The sequence below is a fragment of the Geotrypetes seraphini genome, chromosome 8, assembly GCF_902459505.1.
Source record: "Geotrypetes seraphini chromosome 8, aGeoSer1.1, whole genome shotgun sequence".
NCBI classification, from domain to species: Eukaryota; Metazoa; Chordata; class Amphibia; order Gymnophiona; family Dermophiidae; genus Geotrypetes; species Geotrypetes seraphini.
Genome location: NC_047091.1, coordinates 151,206,397 through 151,227,365, shown reverse-complemented (window position 1 = coordinate 151,227,365; position 20,969 = coordinate 151,206,397). Strand labels below are relative to the sequence as shown.

General features: G+C 44.6%; 1 protein-coding gene across 13 annotated transcripts in view; it reads right to left on the bottom strand.

The window, feature by feature from the left end:
• NCOR2 (nuclear receptor corepressor 2) overlaps nt 1-20,969 on the bottom strand; it is an 844,184-nt gene that overhangs the window by 345,959 nt on the left and 477,256 nt on the right. For all 13 annotated transcript variants that reach the window (XM_033955736.1, XM_033955745.1, XM_033955746.1 and 10 more), the window contains exon 14: nt 1,706-1,804. In XM_033955736.1, coding sequence (XP_033811627.1) covers nt 1,706-1,804 — 99 coding nt within the window. The remainder of the gene's footprint in view (nt 1-1,705; nt 1,805-20,969) is intronic.

Below are 20,969 nucleotides of genomic sequence, written 5' to 3'. Positions count from 1 at the left end.
TAACGCGTGCATGTTATCCTATTAGCGCCCGTGTTGATTTAGTGCGCGCTAAATCCACGCTGAAACGCTTAGCGCGCCTTTGTAAAAGAGGGCCTAACTATAGTTAATGTGCTTTTTTTGCATTTCTTTTATGATAAATGCGTTGGTGGGGGTTTTTTTTTCTTTTTGTAATTCCTGGTTCTGACACGTTTTCAGCAGCATTCAGTACCAATTTTGATGCCCCCAAATTTGGATGAAAAGATTTGCACTCAGCTGAAACCAGATGTAATTCCCAGTGCACGATTTGGGTGCACATCCCCAGTATTCTGTAATACTGCATTAAAATTTTCATAACACCAAATCTCCTTAAAATTCCCTTTCTGAATGGCTAATATTCTTTCCATGTTATACATTTTATTTCAGGAGATTTGGGAGCCATTAACAAAATACTGTAATGATTAATTATTCCTCTAAACCTAATTCCACTAGATCCTCCCAAAAACTGAAACTATCATTCCCCTCTGCAAAAGGTATATCCCGCATAGGAAAACTAGGAACATCCCTCCCCTTTAGAACCACAGAACTCTGGAACAACCTCACATCCCCGCTCAGAATTTCAAGCTCCCTCCAATCCTTCCGCAAACACCTGAAAACTTGTCTCTTTTCAAAAATCTAACACCTCCCGCTCTTTGGTACCCTGTCCCTCTTTATCTTCCTAGCTCCTGTCCTATAACCCTTCATTGTAGCTCCTTTTCAACCTAACCCTGTAAACCGTGCCGAGCTCTACGCTTGTGGAGATGGTGCGGTATACAAACCTAAGGTTTAGTTTAGTTTAGTTTAATTAATGTTTTTCCCTATGTCATGCACATCCGGGAGGGGGGAGAATGGGGGTCTGTTAGATTAATAAATTTAGATATATTGGGGTTCATTATAGAAATTTTATGTGATTGCATTGTGATTGTTCAAGAGGGAGGGGGAGACTAATTCTGTAATGGATATTAATGGAATATTAAGTGTGTGTTATTGATGTATAAAATGTGGTATTTATGGTTACACTTACTGTAAGTTTTTAAAATAATAAAAGATTTGGGGAAAATTTTTTTTTCATAACACCCATGATGCCCCGCAAAGTCCCCCACCCCCTCCAGTGCACCTCCCATGGCCAACACCCTCTTTTGTGTTGTGTGCTATGGGATTTGGGTGCAAAGTGTTACAGCACGTAGCAAGAGGTGCATGCCAATTCAAATTGCTGCCAATTGCTGCCCAATTTAGTGGGGTGCGCATCTTGGACTGGAGCCCAAATTTAAGCGCTTAGTTTAGAATCCAGGGGGTACTAAATTTGTAAAACGCTTAGCAATTCTGTTTCTATACACAAAGCTGTGTGCTTAAAGGATTATTATTTTACTCCCTCCCCCCTTTTACAAAACTGCGAAAGAGGTTTTTGGCGCTGGCCGGCGCACTGAATGCTCTGCGCTGCTCCGGTCATAGAGTTCCTATGAGTGTCAGAGCAGCGCAGAGCATTCGGCGCACCAGCCAGCGCTAAAAACCTCTTGCGCAGTTTAGTAAAAGGAGGGTTTAATTAGGTGACACCACGGGTTCCTGTTCTAGCTCTTCAATCAGAGGTGGAACAAATAAAATTATCTTTATATCAAAGGCCAATTTATTTAAAATGTAGCAGATCGTACAGCACAGAAAACACTGTACATGTGGCATTTACATATCCTACCTGATTCTTCCCTCGACGGCGATAACTCCTTCTTAGAAGGCTTTTGTAATTTTCATTCTTCTTTGTCAGATAGTAATAAAGGACACAGTCAGCCACTGTCTGGAAAGAGACCAGCAAATAAAAAATTAGGGGGTGATGTTGAACACCAGCCACATTTCAGTATGCTCAAGCAAGCCAAAGGGCATTTCCATGAGCAAGAACACATCAATAGAATGTAATGTGATATGACATTGAGAAAGCATTGGCATGGTTCCTAGATACTGTAATTTTCACCGAGTTTTGAAAGATGCTCTATGCTTTTGGTGTTTTTTGATTATAGCTGCTAACTTTTGGATGTCTTCCGGAAGATCTCTATTAGAGAATGACATGGTGACAAAATTCATCACCATTTCCGTCCCCGCGGATAACCGCGGGAAACCATCTTCATGTCATTCTTTAAAGAGAGGGGGAAGAATCAGAGTATGAATGGCCACAACCACTGACCCGCAAGCTTTGCTTTGAATAATGCTGGTGCAGAAGGACTGAGGTTGAAACAGACACTACAGAATGACAGTCTCTGGTATCCAGAGCAGATATTGTGATGTCATAATGCCTCATTCCACCAGTGCCTAAATGCCAATCACATCAGTGATGTCACAATGGCTTCATTATCCTTGGCTCACATAAGCACAGCCACTGATCCGCAAGCTTTGCTTTGAAGAATGCTGGTGTAGAAGGTTGAAATAGACACTAGAAAATGACATGGGATTATTTCCCGCGGTTATCCACGGGGACGGGAACGGTGATGAATTTTGTCACCGTGTCATTCTCTAATGTCTATGCCTGTACTTGGACATCATACGGAAAATGCCCCTCACTGTATACTATGGTACACCGTTGAAAGCCCGCAGGGCATTGGCACGTCGACAATCCCACCCCGACATTTGCGCGCAGGACAAATGCGCGTCGCCGCTTCTGCAGGTTTGAGGCCTTTCCGTTTGCGTTCTGAGGGGGGATGTGTGTGTGGGAACTTCCCCACTACACTTAAACTCCTTGCGCTAACGGGGGTGGGAAGGGTTCGGAGGACCCCCTCCCAGTACACTGAAAACTCCCGTTTTCCTTCCTGTTTTCGGTCTTTGGGAGTTTTCAGTGTAGTGGGCGGTTACCCCCCCAGCGGGATGGCAAATAGTTGTTAGTGAAGTGGGGGGGTCCTCCCCACACATACACCCTCAGAGTGCAAAGGGGAAGGCCTGGAAGCGGCGGCGCACATTTGTCCTGTGCGTAAATGTCAGGGCGTGATTGTCAGCGCGCCAATGTCTGGCACACTTTTGACAGGTCACTGTATACTATAGATCAGTGATTCCCAACCCTGTCCTGGAGGAACACCAGGCCAATTGGGTTTTCAGGCTAGCCCTAATGAATATGCATGAAGCAAATTTGCATGCCTATCACTTCCATCATATGCAAATCTCTCTCATGCATATTCATTAGGGCTAGCCTGAAAACCCGATTGGCCTGGTGCTCCTCCAGGACAGGGTTGGGAACCACTGCTATAGATGGTATATTAAATATATAATAAACCATAAACCACACGAAGTAACTTTCTCTGGATGAAGGGAACAGATTATTCAAAGAAGTTTTTTCTTCTTCTCTCCAGTTAAAGACTTTTGCAATATCCCACCCCCAAAATTCTGTACATTGGGCTTGATCAGAGGTAGGGAACTCCGGTCCTCGAGAGCCGTATTCCAGTCGGGTTTTCAGGATTTCCTCAATAAATATGCATGAGATCTATGTGCATGCACTGCTTTCAATGCATATTCATTGGGGCAATCCTGAAAACCCGACTGGAATACGGCTCTCGAGGACTGGAGTTCCCTACCCCTGGGCTAGATTCACTAAGCAAGCTGATTTTCCTACGACCTGATTCACTAACCACTGTGCTGATCCGATTCCGATCCGTGCATGCAATTGAGGGGAAAGGCATCCAAAAGTAGGAAGGACGTGATTCACAAAAAAAAATTAAGGAACACCGACTGGGCTGCCCGATCAAAAAATAAGCGACTGCTGAGGACCAGTCGCTCAGATCCTTTCCGACTGCCCTGCTTTCTGACGCAATGCTTTCTGCCCCGACTCACCTGCCCTTCCCCACAGTGCGAACCCGTGGTTTTAACCCACTTGTTTAAAGCGGGTTAAAACCACGGGCTCACAAAGTAAAAAAAAAACAGTAAAGTAAAAGTAAAAACAAAGTAAAAATAGATCTGCGAGGCGCGAAGAGCGAGCACAAGCGCAGACCATCTACAGTCAAGGAAGATGGTCTGCACATGCTCAAGGATCGTTCAACAGTGATCCATGTGGTTGGTTGGGGGGTGCCCATTGCCCCCATTTGCATGACATCACATTGAGATGCCTGCCAAGGATCGCACACGGATTGGGCATGATCTGGCAGGTAAGTGAATCTAGCCTATTGTGTGCACAAATTGGGGCTCACAGCCGATTTGTGCATGCAACTTAACTGATTAATTGGCAATTTAACACTTCATAATTGATGCTAATTGACACTAATTAAAAGTTAGGTGCACAAATTGGAAAGATATGGGGGAGTTAGCGGTACCAGAAATGGTATTCAATTCTGATGAATCAGAGAAACTTAAACAAATCTTTGCAACACTGGAAAATTAAATGATCAATTTGACAAATTGAGCAGTCGAAAATCACCTAGACCAGATGGTATAGATCAGTGGTTCTCAACCCTGTCCTGGAGGACCAATCGGGTTTTCAGGATAGCCCTAATGAATATGCATGAGAGAGATTTGCATATAATGGAGGTGACAGGCATGCAAATTTATTCCATTCATATTCATTAGGGCTATCCTGAAAACCCGATTGGCCAGGTGGTCCTCCAGGACAGGGTTGGGAACCACTGGTATAGATGGTATACACAGTGGAACCTTGGTTTACGAGCATAATTTCTTCCAGAAGTATGCTCGTAAACCAAATTGCTCGTATATCAAAGCGAGTTTCCCCATAGGAAGGGAAACTCGTTTTGAACCGTTCCACCTCCTCCCTCCTTTCCCCGAGGCTACCAGCGCTGCTTCATTCCCCCCCTTGAGACCACCGATGCTGCTCCATACCCCCCTCCCGCGATCCGGCTTCCCCCCTGTGAACCGGCATCCTGCCCCCCGCTCACGTCGCCCCCTCCCCCGCGATTCTACATCACCCCCGAGCACCGAAACGAAATCCCTTACCCCGATTCGGCACCGGCACTAGCACCAATGCATAGGACATGCCGGTGCCCGAAGATCCTCCCTCTTCTGGGCTGGACGGTGCGTCGGAGATCCTCCCTCTTGCCTGTGCTGGGAATCTCTGAATCTGAGAATCTCTTAGAGAGCGAGACCAGAAGGCCTTGAGCATGCGCAAATGCTCAAGGCCCAGTCCAGCCCAGCACAGGCAAGAGGGAGGATCTCCGACGCACCGTCCAGCCCAGAAGAAGGAGGATCTTCGGGCACCAGCATGTCCTATGCATTGGTGCTGGTGCCCAATCGGGGTAAGGGATTTCATTTTGATGCTCGGAGGAGATGTAGGATTGTGAGGGGGTATAGGGGGGGCAGACAACGCGAGTGGGGGGGGGGATGCCGGATCGCTGGGGGTGGCGCTCGTAAATCAAGTCAAATTTGGTTTCTGAGGTGCCGATTTTGCAAATGTTTTGCTCGTCTTGCAAAACACTCGCAAACCAGTGCACTCGTAAACCGAGGATTGACTGTATATCCTAGAATGCTGATAGAATTGAAACATGAAGTTGCAGAGCTATTGTTAATAATTTGTAATTTTTCATTGAAATCCAGCATAGTACTGGAAAACTGGAGGGTGGCCAATTTGATGCTGATGTTTAAAAAGGGTTCCAGAGGTGATCCAGGAAATTATAGACCAGAGAGTCTGACGTTGGTGCCGGGCAAAATGGTAAGAGACTATTATAAAGAACAAAATGACAGAGTATATACATAATAAGACCAATGATGATTCTGGTGCTGATACGCCATATGTAAAAAAGCCTAATGTTCATACTGGCTGCACCCGCTGAGGTCTGAGAGCAAATTACCCTAAGGCTTTGTGTTATGACTGAGAGTATATACATAAGCATTGATTAATGAGAGAAAGCCAACATGCATTTAGTCAAGGGAAATCTTGCCTCACCAATCTACAGCATTTTTTTGAAGGGGTGAATGCACATGTGAATAAAGGTGAGCCAGCTGATATTGTGTATTTGGATTCTCAAAAGGTGTTTGGCAAAGTACCTCATGAAAGACTTCTGAGGAAATTAGAAAGTCATGGCATAGGAGGTAATGTCCTATTATGGATTAAGAACTGGTTGAAAGCCAGAAAACAGAGAGTAGGTTTAAATGCTCAATATTCTCAATGGAGAAGGGTAAACAATGGGGTTCCACAGGGGTCTGTGCTGGGCCTGCTGCATTTTAATATATTTATCAATGATCTAGAGATTGGAATAACTATTGAGATAATTAACCCCCCCCTCCCCTTTTATGAAGATACTTTAGTGTTTGTTCGAAGTTGTTAAATCGCAAGAGCACTGAGAAAAATTGTAAGAGGACCTTGTGAGAGTGGAAGACTGGGTATCAAAATGGCAGATGATGTTTATTGTTAGCAAGTGCAGTAACATAGTAAGGGCGAGGCAGGCAGACCGCTCCGGGCGCCATGTTAGGAAGGGTGTCACGCTTGCCTGCAGCCCGCCACTCCAGTGCAAAAATCTAAACTTTTTTTTACTGTCATGCCGTGGCCCCGCCCCCACTCCAGGAAAGAGACTCATCTCACTCACTCCGACGCGTACAAAACCGCTGAGGCTGAGCATTATTAGTGGGCTGGAAACAGGGTAGGCATGGTGGCAAGGGATGGTGGAGAGAGAACACGCATGTGCCCAACCAAGTAAAGCAGTGGTCTCAAACTCAAACCCTTTGCAGGGCCACATTTTGGATTTGTAGGTACTTGGAAGGCCTCATAAAAAAAAAGTTAATGTCTTATTAAAGAAATGACAATTTTGCATGAGGTCAAACTCTTTATAGTTTATAAATCTTTCCTTTTGGCTAAGTCTTAATAATAATATTGTAATTTATAGCTAAAGAGACATATGATCAAGAAATGGTTTTATTTTACTTTTATGATTATGATAAACATACAGAGGGCCTCAAAATAGTACCTGGCGGGTCGCATGTGGCCTCCGGGCCGCGAGTTTGAGACCACTGAAGTAAAGAGTCTTTAGTGGACCGGAGGCAGGGTAGGCCGGGAGAGGGAGAGAGAGAGAGAGAGAGTGCACATGTGCAGACTCAGTGGGCGGGACTGGGTAGAACTGGGCGGGTTTAGAGGGCGGGTCTAGGGGTCAGGATTTTCCAAATGGAAAATCTGGTAACTCTATGTATACCTGAGGTGATTCCTTAACTTTTGTATTTGTTTACTGCTCTATACTTTCTGTTACCATCACATTCTCATCTAATGCCTCATACTTTGGATCTCACATTATCTGGATGTACATTGCTTGAGGTTTCATGATCCGGTTGACAATGGATAGTTTGTTGTACCTTTCACTGTTTTTTTAAATCATTATTGTTACCTTGAATAAAGGTATTGAACTTTAAAAAAAAAAAAAAAAAAGTATGCACCAGTTCTAAGTGTGCAAATTCAAAAAGGGAACGTAGTTAGAGGATGAATATGGGCAGATTATAGCATTCCTAAAAGTTACATGCATTATTGCAGAATACGCCCAATCCGCGCACAGGTATTTAGGTCTGGTTTTAGCTGGCCTAAATGGATGTGCTTAAAAGTTATACGATGCACTGGCGATTAGCATGATTATATAGAAGGTATTTGCATCTTGTAGAATTGCTCTAAGCACCGTTCTAATCAGTGCCAATTTTTTATTTTTTTTTTTGGGGGGGGGCACTATATATAAAATTAGGTGCTATGTAACATTCCCCCCATTCTTATGGGCTTTCTTTATCTCCATTCATCACCTTCAGAAGAAGGGGTTCTTTACTCAGTGATGCAGAAATAAGGATTGGCAAACAAATGACTGACCTTAAGAAGGAAGTGGCGTTCTGCAAAGCTAATTACGTACGCTCTGGGTTAGTCCAATAACAAAGGTGAGAGTGTGAGGTGCAGTGGTTAGAGCTAAGGCCTCAGCACCCTGAGGTTGTGGGTTCAAATCCCGCGCTGCTCCCTGTGACCCTGGGCAAGTCACTTAATCCCCCAACTGCCTCAGGTACATTAGATAGAGTGTGAGCCCGCAGGGAAGACAGGGAAAAATGCTTGAATACCTGCATGTAAACCACTTATCTCCTCTTTTACAAAGGTGTGCTATGCTTTTTAGTGCGCGGTAAATATTAGCGCAAACGCTAAAGCATGCATGTTATCTATGGACGCGGTAGCAGTTGGCGCACGCGTTGATTTAGTTCATGCTTAACACGTGCTAACACGCTTAGCGCACCTTTGTAAAATAGGGCCTTAGGCTATAAGTTGTATATAAATAAACTAGCCCGTTTAAGCCCGTTATATTAACGGGTGCTAGAATAGATGTGTGTGTCTGTCTTTCTTTCTCTCTCTCTCCTTGGCTGCTGTCTGTCTTTCTTTCTGTCTCTCTCTTTCCTCGGCTGTCCTCCACCACCCCTTCCCTGCGCCCCCTGTCCAGCAGTAGCCCTTCTCCCTTCCTTTTACCTTCCCCATGTCCAGCAGCACCCCTTCCCTGCTCCCCCTGCCAGCAGTAGCCCTTCTCTCTTCCTTTTACCTCCCCCGTGTCCACCACCACCCCTTGCCTGCTCCCCCTGTCCAGCAGTAGCCCTTCTCCCTTCCTTTTACCTTCCCCATGTCCAGCAGCACCCCTTCCCTGCTCCCCCTGTCCAGCAGTAGCCCTTCTCCCTTCCTTTTACCTTCCCCATGTCCAGCAGCACCCCTTCCCTGCTCCCTGTCCAGCAGTAGCCCTTCTCCCTTCCTTTTACCTCCCCCGTGTCCACCACCATCCCTTCCCTGCTCCCCCTGTCCAGCAGTAGCCCTTCTCCCTTCCTTTTACCTTCCCCATGTCCAGCAGCACCCCTTCCCTGCTCCCCCTGCCAGCAGTAGCCCTTCTCCCTTCCTTTTACCTTCCCCATGTCCAGCAGCACCCCTTCCCTGCTCCCCCCTGTCCAGCAGTAGCCCTTCTCCCTTCCTTTTACCTTCCCCGTGTCCAGCAGCACCCCTTCCCTGCTCTCCCTGTCCAGAGTAGTCCTTCTCCCTTCATTTTACCTTTTACCCGGTTTTCGTGGTGGTCTGCAGTGGTTTTAGGGTCACAGCGTCGTGGAAGAAAGGGAATGTTTAAACTGCTGCAAGCTCCTACTGATGGGGGAAACCTCCTTCTGCCCCACGCGCCGCCCCATACGCCTCAAATTGAATTCGGCATGGAGGAACACATCATGGCAGCAGGGATCATGCCATTTCAACAGCACATGCGTGGGTAAGGGTTTTATTAGATTAGATAAATGAACAACTTACTTGTTGACCCTCACATCTACACCTTCAAGTAAACTATCATGGCAACAAGAATAGTTTACTCACTGAGGATATAATGGAACATTCTGCTAACAGAGGCAATTTTAACTATGACAGTAAATGCATTTGTATACCAAGAGTCAGGACTTTTTCTTCCTTTCTTCTCGGAGAGAGCGGGAGCCAGAAGGCCTTGAGCATGCGCAGATGCTCAAGGCCCAGCCCAGGCAGGAGGCAGGATCTTCGCGCACTGGCACCGGCACATCCTGTGGGTTGGTGCTGCATGCCGGTGTCAGATCGGCATAAGGGCTTGTGTTTGGGCAGGCGGGGGATGCCAGTTCGTGTGGGGGGGGCATTAGCGAGCAAGGGGGGCGATGCCAATTCTCGGGGGAGGAGTGATCGCGGGTGGGGGCGATGCCGGTTCTCGGGGGGGGCTCACAAATCGAGTCAACACTCGGTTTGTGAGGTACGATTTGCTCGAGTGTTTTGCTCATCTTGCATAACACTCGCAAACCACGTTACTTGCAAACCAAGGTTTGACTGTATCATACAATGCTTCTCTCTTCTACACAATGCTTTTCTTCATATGTTTTTGTGAAAGTACCGCTCAAGTACTAGAATTAATGCTCATTTTTTGATCATAAAATTGCATGCCATTAAAGCTAGCTTTCAGATTTAGAAGCCCTATAAATGTGTGGCACATTTTAGCAGTGAGTAAACACTTTAATTTCACATAGCTACAATCTGACAAGCAAACTGTAGTTATGAGTTTCTCATTCATTACCAGAATGCCACATTGCATTGTATATCTCCTTTTTTTATTCTTTTTATAATATTTCTCATATTAAAGCTTTTATTACCATTTTTATTCTTTCTAACCCATTGTTGTTGGAAGAAAAACTATACATAGTCAAGAATGCCTGTTTGCCTGGGAGCAAAATAAAATAAAATTTAACAGAACAGGATTAAAATTGGCATGGGAGAAAAAACAGTGAAAAGACATAGCAAGTTTGAAATTGAGCCACATCAGAGCAGGGATTTCCAGAGAAATTAAGCCCCTAGCCATAAAGAAAGGTCTATTGCATTTCTGTGGCAGATGAAGGCCCAGTTTCTGCAAAACAGAAACATGCAGAGCCCCAGTGTAAACATAGAGAGGCACAAACACTCCCCCTCAGACACACATATACACCCCATAAAAGAAATGTACAAATACATTTCCAGTGTAAAAAGAGCATGAGTCTTGACTAGTGGGCTATTCATCTCTATCCATGAGTTTTTCCAGAAGCTTTTCAGCTCCATCTCCTTGTGTCAGTGGCCAGTCCCCATCTCCTCAGTTTTTCCTTGTGCAAGCTAGTTGAGAAGGTGCCTTTTCTTCTGCTCTGCAATGGAGTTATTATTTTTGGGTTGTTAATTCAAAGCTCAAGACTTCACGATGTGTCCCATGTTTCTGGGACAGCTCTGCCTAGGAGAAGATACAGCCCCTGAATCAGAGGGCTGTAGCTGGGATGGGCAACCCTTTCATAGGGCACCTATCTAGCTGACCTGCACTAACATTTAGGATAGCTCAAGGTGCATTCCCCTGGGAGCTCAGCTCACTCCTGATTTATCAGGCACTTGAGCACAGGCTGAGTGGTTCTGTGTTGGTCAAGAGGGCTGTAGCTATGTCGAGAGTTTCAGGCTCCCAGAGAATGTCTAAAAGGCAGCCCAAAGGGACAAGCTTCTATAGTATTGTATATGCTTATTTGAGGTAGATATCAAAAATGGATGTTTTGAGGGTCTCTGGAGCTTGCTGTAGGTCTCCGATCTCCAGAAACCACTTTTCTGAATTTTTGAAACTTTTATCTAGCTCTCCTTGGCCGTCTTTCAACAACAAAATGTGACTGCAGTGGCCATCGCTTCTCATCCAGATGTGTCCAGGTTTCTAAAGGGAGCATTGCATTTGCATCCTCCCATACAACAACCATTTCTAACATGGAATCTTATGTGCTATGGAGCCTAGGTAGATCCTCGTATGAGTCATTGCAAGAGGCGTCATTGATCATCTGACCATTAAGATTGTTTTCCTGATAGCTATCGCCTTGGAAAGAAGGGTTTTGGAACTTCAGGATCTGTCGTGTAGAGAGACATTCCTTAGATTTAAGGAGGCGATTGTGTCTCTACGCACATTGCCTTTCTTTCTGTCAAAGGTGGTGTTGGCATTTCATGTCAATCAGGAAGTCCAACTTCCTGGATTCCAGGTTGTAGGTATAAAGAAAAAGGACAAAGTTGAGATCCAAGATGGCGTTTGGTACCTGCTGACTATACAGACGCTGTAATAATTACTGCTCATTTCTAGCGTGTTTCCTTGTTTATTGTTTCTACGATGCCGAAGAGAAGGGGTAGGAGTACTGCTGCAGCCTTGCGGTGCCCCGAAAATCCCCCTCTCACTACCATTGAGCAATTTCTCCATCGTCTTCAGAGGAAGCCAACTATGTCAGGGAGTCACCCGCTGGTCCATCGGCGTGGAGTGACTTGGGCTAGAAACTACTCTGAGCCCCAACCTAAGGAATCCACCTCCCCCGCCGCTGCACGCTAGCTCACCACACGAAGGGAGTGAGTCAGAAGTGGCAGCACTCCCCGACTGAGAGGCCGAATCATCTGGAAGCCAGCTTACAGATGCCTCAATGGACTTTTCAAGCCCAGAGACTACACCAGCGGCTATAATATTTTTGGGAGAAGAAAACCAGGATCAGCAGACAGAAAGTGGACAAGGTGAGCCAAGGTTGGACATCCTGACGGCCAAGATGTCCAAACAGGTCATTTAAAAAAAAAACAAAAAACCCAAATAAATAAACTGGACATCTAGCAGTTTTGAAAACGGATGTTTCCCTGCCCGGACTTTTGGATGTCTTGCAGGAAACATCCAAAGTCAGACTGAGACATCCTATCGAAAATGCCCCTCATTTTAGCAAAAGTGGAAACAAGAGCAAACGACAGCCAGCATAGTTAAAAGGTGAAGTGAAAGAGGCTATCAGAGCCAAAAGAATGTCCTTCAAAGAATATAAAAAGGATCAGAATGAAGAAAATAAGAAACATAAGCACTGGCAAGTTATATGCAAAACATTGATAAAGAAGGCTAAAGAGAATATGAAGAGAAACTTGCCACAGAGACAAAAAAACTCAACAGTAACAACTTTTTCAGGTACAACAGAAGCAGAAAGCCTGTGAGGGAATCCGTAGGACCATAAATCATCATGGAACCAAAAGGGTGCTCAGGGAGGACACACCTATAGTAAAGAGACTGAGCTATAGTGAAAAGATGGAATGAATTCTTTGCTTTAACCATTACAGAAGATAATGTTAGAGATCTACCTGTATCAGAAATGTTTTTCAAGGGTCATGATGCAGAGAAACTGAAAGAAGTCTCGGTGAACCTGGAAAATGTATTGAGTCAAATCAACACGGTAGAAAGTGACAAATCACCTGGACAGGATGGTATACACCCCAGGATACTAAAAGAAAAACAACTCATATATGAAATTTCTGATCTTCTGTAACCTGTAGTTAAAATTGTCCACCGTACCTGAAGATTGGAGGCTGGCCAATGTAATGCCCATTTTTTAAAAAAAGGGCTGATTTGGGAAATTACAGACTGGTATGTCTGATGTCAGTACCGGGTAAAAGAGTGAAAACTATTCTAAAGAATAAAATTAAGTACGTGGTTTAATGGGACAGAGTCAGCATGGATTCAGGCAATTGCCTCACCAATTTGATTTTTTTATTTTTTTTAAGGCTTGCATATGCAAGTGAATAAAGGTGAACCAATTGAAGCAGTGTATCTAGATTTTCAGAAAGCTTTTGCCAAAGTTCTCCATGAGAAACTCCTGAGAAAATTAAAAAGTCGTGAGATAGGAGACAATGTTCTGTTATGGATAAGGAATTGGTTACTGGATATAAAACAGAGAGTACGATTAAATGGCCATTTTTACTGGGACAGGTGCTACTTAACATAATTGTAAATGATCTGGAAACTGGAACAAGCGAGGTGATTAAATCTGCAGATGACACAAAACTTTCAAAGTTGTTAAAACAGATGTGGACATAAGAACATAATAATAGCTTTACTGGGTCAAACCAATTGTTCATCTAGCCCAGTTTCCTGTTTCCAACAGTGGCCAATGTAGTCACATTACTTGGCAGAAACCCAAATAGTAGCAACATTCTATGCTACTGACTCAGGACAAGCAGTGGCTTCCCCCATGTCTGTCTCAATAGCAGACTATGAACTTTTCTTCCAGGAATTTGTCCAAACTTTTCTTAAACCTAGCTACGCTGACCACTGTAACCACATCTGCTGGCAATGAGTTCCAGAGCTTAACTATTCTTTGAGTAAAAAAAAAAAAAAAAAAAAAATTCCTCTTATTTGTTTAAAAAGTATTTCCATGTAATTTCATTGAGTGTCCCCTGGTTTTTGAACTTTTTGAAACGGTGAAAAATTCATTCACTCTTATCCGTTTACGTCACTCAGGACTGTGTGAAATTGGAAGATTAAGTATCCAAATGGCAGAAATTTAATGTGGACAAGTGCAAAATGATAACACATTGGGAAAAATAATCCTCGTTCACTTTCAGCAGCCGGACTCACCAGTGCGTCAGCTCAGAAAGAGATTTTTCTTTGCATCAGCTTTGAAAACTTGGATGGCCATATTACTACATTGTTTTCCGCCTCACTCTCTACATGTGATACATTGGACACCTTGGATCCTTGAGGAAGGAGTTCTTCTCCGAAACACGGACCGTGTAGGGTCCACATTCCATGTATATGAGAGCCATTTTTTAAAGCATTACAAATTTATATGTTTTTTAAATAAAGATTCCTGTCCTTGTACATTTTCATCTGCAGTTTCATTTTTATTTTTGGTGTTTGCTTTTTATTGCAGAACTGTTGGATTTTTCTTTGTTTTGCTTTGTGAAAAATAATCCAAATCATAGTTACCTGATGCTAGAGTCTGCATTGGGAGTTGGCACCGAAGGAAAAGATCTAGGTGTCACTGTAGACAATACACTGAAATCTTTTGCCCAGTGTGTGGTGGCAGCCAAAAATGCAAAGTTCAAGTTCATTTTGTATTTGATATACCACCTATCGGCACAGCCATCTGAGTGGTTCACAATCGGTTTACAATCTAATTAGGTACTCTAAATATTTTCCCTGTCTGTCCTGGTGGGCTCACAAACTAACTATGCTACCTAAAGCAATGGAGGACTAAGTGACTTGCCTAGGGTCACAAGGAGTGGCACTGGTCTAAAACCTGCAACCTCAGTGTGCTGAGGCAGCAGCTTTAACCTACCGGCCACTCCACTAGGAAAGGGACGGAAAATAAGACCAAGAATAGTACATTGAGGCTGTATCGCTCCAGGGTGCAAACACACCTTGATTATTGCATTCAGTTCGGGTCGCTGTGTCTCAAAAAAGACACAGCGGAATTAGAAATGGTTCAAAGAAGAGCTTTCAAAGTGATAAAGGGGAATAACTCCTTTCATATGCGGAAAGGCGAAAGAGGTTAGGGATTTGAAAAGAAATGGCTGAGGGGGGATATGAATGAGGTCTACAAAATCCTGACCGGTGTAGAATGGGTAAAAGTGAATTGGTTTTTTACTCTTTCAAAAAAAAGTACAAAGACTAGGGGACACTATAAAGTTACTTGGAAATACGTTTAAAATAAATAGGAGGAAATATTTTTCACTCGACAAATAGTTAAGCTCTGGAACTCATTGTCAGAGGATATGGTAATAGCAGTTAGTGTATCTGGGTTTAAAAAAGGTTTGGCTAAGCTCCAGGAGCAAACGTCCATAGTCTGCTATTGAGACCAACATAGGGGAAGCCATTGTATGTCCTGTGATTGGTAGCATGGAATGTTGCTACTATTTGGATTTCTAGAATAGTCAGACATAGGCTCTCAAACTAACATCTCACCCGTAATATAAAATCATTATACAAAAAAAGGGAAGGGTAATAAGATGATCACGAAAATGTGTGACTATATCTCAGATTTCCATCATAATACAAGGAACACTGTCCATTTCAAAAAAAATAATCCTTTAAAGGTTTATCTTAACATGCTATATTTTGATTTTCCAAGAATTCTCATTAAACATTAAATATACTATGGGGGGTGAGCATGTCATAAATTTGAAGAACTCAAGCTCATAGGACCTCCTATGATCTAGATCACAGTTCTTCAACCACCGGTCCGCAGGAAATTTTTTTCCGGTCCGCGCAGGGCCGGCAAGATTGACTCACTTCAACTTCCTGCCGGTCCGCGCAGGGCCGGCAAGATCAACATCCGGAGAGATCTTGGTGAGCCTCCGACAGTGGCTTTCTCCCCTCTCTGCAGCTCTCCTTTACTTCCCAGCGCAGCGATTAATGAAGGCAACCTCGGGGCTTTTGCTGAGTCGCAGCTGCCTCTGATGATGCAACTTCCTCTTTCCTCAGAGGCGGCGCGACCCAACAAAGGACCCGAGGCTGCCTTCGTGAATCGCTGCGCTGGGAAGTAAGAAGAGCTGCTGGGAGGGGAGAAAACCACTATCAGAGTCTGGGAAGCTGCTGGGCAGGGGAAAAAAGGGACAGCTGCTACTGGAGAGGGAGAAGGAGAGATGCTGCTGGGAGGGGAGGAGGGAAGTGAATCTGGGAAGCTGCTGGGCAAGGGAAAAAAGGGACAGCTGCTACTGGAGAGGGAGAAGGAGAGATGCTTCTGGGAGGGGAGGAGGGAAAGGAATCTGGGAAGCTGCTGGGCAATGAAAAAAAGGACAGCTGCTACTGGAGAGGGAGAAGGAGAGATGCTGCTGGGAGGGGAGGGAAGAGAATTACTGCTGAACAGGAGGAGGAGGGAAGGGAGAATGAAAAAAGGAAGGAAACAGCTGGCAGAGAGATTAGAGGAGGGGAAGGGGAGACACCGGCATGAGAAAGTAGAGAGATTGATGATAGGAAGGGGTCAGCAGAAAAATAAGCAGAGAGGGACAACGATGATAGATCTGGTGTAGGAAAGATAAAAATGAAGAGAGCAGTGAAGCTGGAATGAATCATGTAAAAAGGAGAGAGGGGGCACAAGCTGGATGGAAAGGGGAGAGGGGCATAGAAAGAAGACAGATACCATATGGAAGGGGGAGAGGACAGACAGTGGATGGAAGGGGCAGATGCTGGATTGAAGAGACAGAGAGGGCAAGCGCTGGAAGGAAGAGAGTGAAAAGAAGATTGAAAGCAGAAACCAGAGACGACAAAGGTAGAAAAAAATAATTTTATTTCTATTTTGTGATTAGAATATATCAGATTTTAAATATATATCCTGCTAGAGCTAGTGTTAGACATAACTGGGGACTGCAAAACCCAGGCAGTGCTTCTTTAGCTTCCAGCTGGCTTAGGGCACTCTCTGACCAGGGGGCAGTTGCCCTAGTTGAACTCCCCTAAAACTATTCCTGTCATGTGTGACTGCAGTATTCTGTTAGCATGATATTTCTGTGTAGCATTCTGTAATAATTTGGCTTGTTCAGTTTTCTTGATAGTAGAGGGGATATATGTGAAGGGGAGGGGAGACAGGGGTTTTGTTGATCCTGCTCTGAATTATTTGTATTTATAAAATGACAATTGTACAGAATATTGTTTCTTTTTATACTTTAATAAAATACATTCAATATAAAATCATAACTGAGGCTTGTGTGGATGGGATCAGATGATTTGTGGGGACCGACTCGTGGAGATGGGGCGGAAACGGGGTTTTTAAATTTTAGTCCTAATAGTTTGCCGGTCCACAAAATAATTCTTTTTTTTCTGCCGGTCCACGGGTGTAAAAAGGTTGAAGAACACTGATCTAGATATCATTTCAGGTCCGCAGCCTGTGCTTTATTTTTTAATCATACATGCTCGCTCCTCCCTCCCTTCAAAGTGTGCTACTATCTAAACGGTTCATAGACAACGGTGTGAAAGACAAAGGCGCGCCCAGACAATTGAGCGCAGCGCAGAGGCGCGCGCCGCTCAAAATTTCTGTTTTTAGGGGCTCCGACGGGGGTTTTTTTTGGGGAACCCCCCCACTTTACTTAATAGACATCATGCCGGCGTTATGGGGGGTTTGGGGGGTTGTAACCCTCCACATTTTACTGTAAACTTAACTTTTTCCCTAAAAACAGGGAAAAAGTGAAGTTTTCAGTAAAATGTGGGGGGTTACAACACCCCACACTCCCCACAACGCCCCCACAACGCGGTGCGATGTCTACTAAGTAAAGTGGAGGGGTTCCCCCCCACGCCCCCCATCGGAGCCCTAAAAACATTAATTTTGAGCGGTGCGCACCTCCGCGCTGCGCTCAATTGTCTGGGCGCGCCTTTGTCCCGGCGCGCTTTTGACCTGACACCATCTAGGTTCAAGTCCCGGCACGCTTTTGACCTGACACCATCTAGGTTCAAGTCCCGGCACGCTTTTGACCTGACACCATCTAAACATTAATGTGTGTGTGCATAAATCTTTGTAGTGGTGAAACCTCTTCAGCTTAGTCCTTGGCTGTTATATAAAACATAGGTTTTTTCATGTAAGATGTTACCATGCTAGAAACAAAGAAGGCAACACTTATCTTAATGTGGAATTAACCACAGTCGGCGCTGAGACTGCCAGGTACTTGTGACCTGGACTGGCCACTGTGGGAAACAGGAGACTGGGATAGACGGCCCATTGGTCTGACCCAGTACGGCTATTCTTATGTTCTTACGTTTGCTGTATTTGTTTTGGAGCCTATTGAATGTTCTTCTCACCCTACTTTTCTTCACGGATGATTGATAAAACCACAGCAGGTTAAAGAATTATGACCATTGATGTAGGTCTCTGAGGTCTTTTTTTTCTCCATATTTTCCCTATGTTATATATCTAAGAGTTATGATTTTGTTTATCATATGGTATGGTTACAGTGCTCATTGAAATTAATCACCCTTAGCAGATACTTTTCACCAGTGATACAGCTGCCCTTGCTACCATTCCTTGCAAGAGTGTTTGTAAGTTAATTAACATCAATGTTAAGTGTCCTCAGACTTCAGACTATAAACACTTCAGGGAACCCATGGGGACACTGACCTTGTCATTATTAATTTTCAAAGCCATCTACACTGATTTATAGTAGAACAACCACAGAAAGAATATTAATCAATGCAGGGAGCTGACTGAGTGGTTGCAACAGCTGTTTGGAGTTTCACCTTGCTCAGTGGAGCCTGGGTCAGTTTCATTAAGATAAATCGACTTTTGTCCCATCAGATAACAAGGAATATCAGTCCCAAGGAGCAGCACATGGCACACTATATTAGCTAACACTAACAATCCAACTTCGTGCATAGAATGAGGCTCAGAATTGCTAGATGAGACCTCCCTCTATAGCAGGATCTTAAATATTAAATGGATAGATGAGACCTCCCTCTATAGCAGGATCTTAAATATTAAATGGATAGATGAGACCTCCCTCTATAGCAGGATCTTAAATATTAAATGGCTAGATGAGACCTCCCTCTATAGCAGGATCTTAAATATTAAATGGATAGATGAGACCTCCCTCTATAGCAGGATCTTAAATATTAAATGGATAGATGAGACCTCCCTCTATAGCAGGATATTAAATATTAAATGGAAATCAGTAAGTTATGCAGCTAAAGGTTTCATAAAATTTGGACTCATCTGCTGCAGGGGGAGTCCGGAATGAGCAAGGCCAAGGCTGGGGATGACTTTGGCGCTTGCTGTTTGGGGTTCATAGACAACGGCGCGAAAGACAAAAGCGCGCGCCGACAATTGAGCGCAGCGCGCGCCGCCGCGCCACTCTAAATTACAGTTTTTAGGGGCTCTGACGGAGGGTTTTGTTGGGGAACCCCCCCAGTTTACTTAATAGACATTGCGCCGGTGTTGTGGGGGTGTGGGGGGTTGTAACCCTCCATATTTTACTGTAAACTGAATTTTTTCCCTAAAAACAGGGAAAAAATGAAGTTTTGAGTAAAATGTGGGGGGTTACAACCCCCCACACCCCCCACAACGCCCCCACAACGCGGCGCGATGTCTATTAAGTAAAGTGGGAGGATTCCCCCTACGCCCCCCCGTCGGAGCACTAAAAACAGTAATTTAGAGCGGCGCGGCGGCGTGCGCTCAATTGTCTGGGCGCGCCTTTGTCCCGGCGCGCTTTTGACCTGACACCGCTGTTTGGGCCTGTATGATAGCACGCCATCATCCTGCACAGGGCTCCCTCTCAGCAAACAGAGCCGTTGCCCCTCGCCTCCCTTTACTGTTTAAGCAAGGCTTGGGCAATTCTGGTTCCTGGTGACCACAAACCAGTCAGATTTTCGGGATAATCCTCATGAATGTGCAAGTGCATGCAAATATATCTCAACTGAAAAAATGGCCATTTTGGAACTCTTCCACCACAACCCCCCCCCCCCCCCCCCCAAAGAACTTGATCTGCCACCCTTAGTTTGACTGGTTAGGGACCAATGATCAAAAGCACTTATTCAGGCAGGAGCAGCAACAACCCTATCCTTGTGTACAAACCTTAAATGTTCCTTTTTCTTTTTTTCTTTTCTTTTCTTTTCTTTTATAAATTGTATAAATTGTATTTCTACCCTTTACCTACTTGTTCCAGTTTGTATTAATAGAACATAATGATTTGTCTGTATAATTTTGTCTCATTTGTATTTGTCATCCCTGGTTTTTATTGAATATTACAATTATGTAATACGCATTGAAATATTGGATATTGCGTAAAATCAAAATTTATTAAACTTGAAACCTGATCCGTAAAAGTGCCATTGGAAATCCTTACTCACCACCCTGGCACTATCCAGACTATGCATACCAGTATGGTCCGAGGTGGAGTCGGAACTTATCCAGATTCCGCTGCTATTCGGCACTGATATTTTGCTTTCCTAAGTTCTCTAGATACGTATTCTAATTCAGGCACTCAAGCCATATATGGATACAGTGGTGTAGTAAGGTGGGGGTGAGGGGAGTGGGGTGGAGGTATACACCTCCCTGGAGCCATCTTGGTGGGGGCGCTGGCACCTCTCCACCCCCCCACTCCCTTCCACACCACTCATACTTCTTAAAAAATCTTTGCCAATGTCAGCAACTACTTTAGCCTGTTGCTCATACTGGCCTGGCTCCCTCTGAAATTACTTCCTGGTCCCAGGACCAGGAAGTGACATCAGAGGGAGCGCCAGAGAAGCTGCTCGCACAGGCGAAGATTTAAAGAGGTGTGGGGGTGGGAAGGGAGGGCACGGAGAGGAGGTGGGCACAGAAGGAGCAGAGGAGAGATAGAGAAGAGGGTGCGGGGCAGGGGCCCACTGCCCCGGGCGTCTCCTACCCTCGCTATGCCACTGCCTGGATAAGTTCCAGCAGGCAATTTATACCCAGATATTCACTATCGGCAGCCAGGTATTGGCTGGTGCTTCATATTCAAGTATCCTTTTAAACACCGCAGTCATCATTTTAAAGCAATACTACTGCGGAGTTTAAATGTCGGGGGAGGGGAGAGGGGTGACTGTTTAAATTTCAGGCACATCATTTTTTTACATATTTACATTCTTCTTTTTGTGCTGGCAATAATTAACATTCACAAGTACCCGCCTAACTCAGGTTGGGAGCCATGTGTTGTAAAAGTGGAAGGCGCCAGTCTGATCAAACCCAGCGTGCCAATGTACGCTGAAACCGGCTTCTGCTCTAGCCTCTGGGGGAAAAAAAATAGATGACAATAAAAACAACAGAGGAGATAG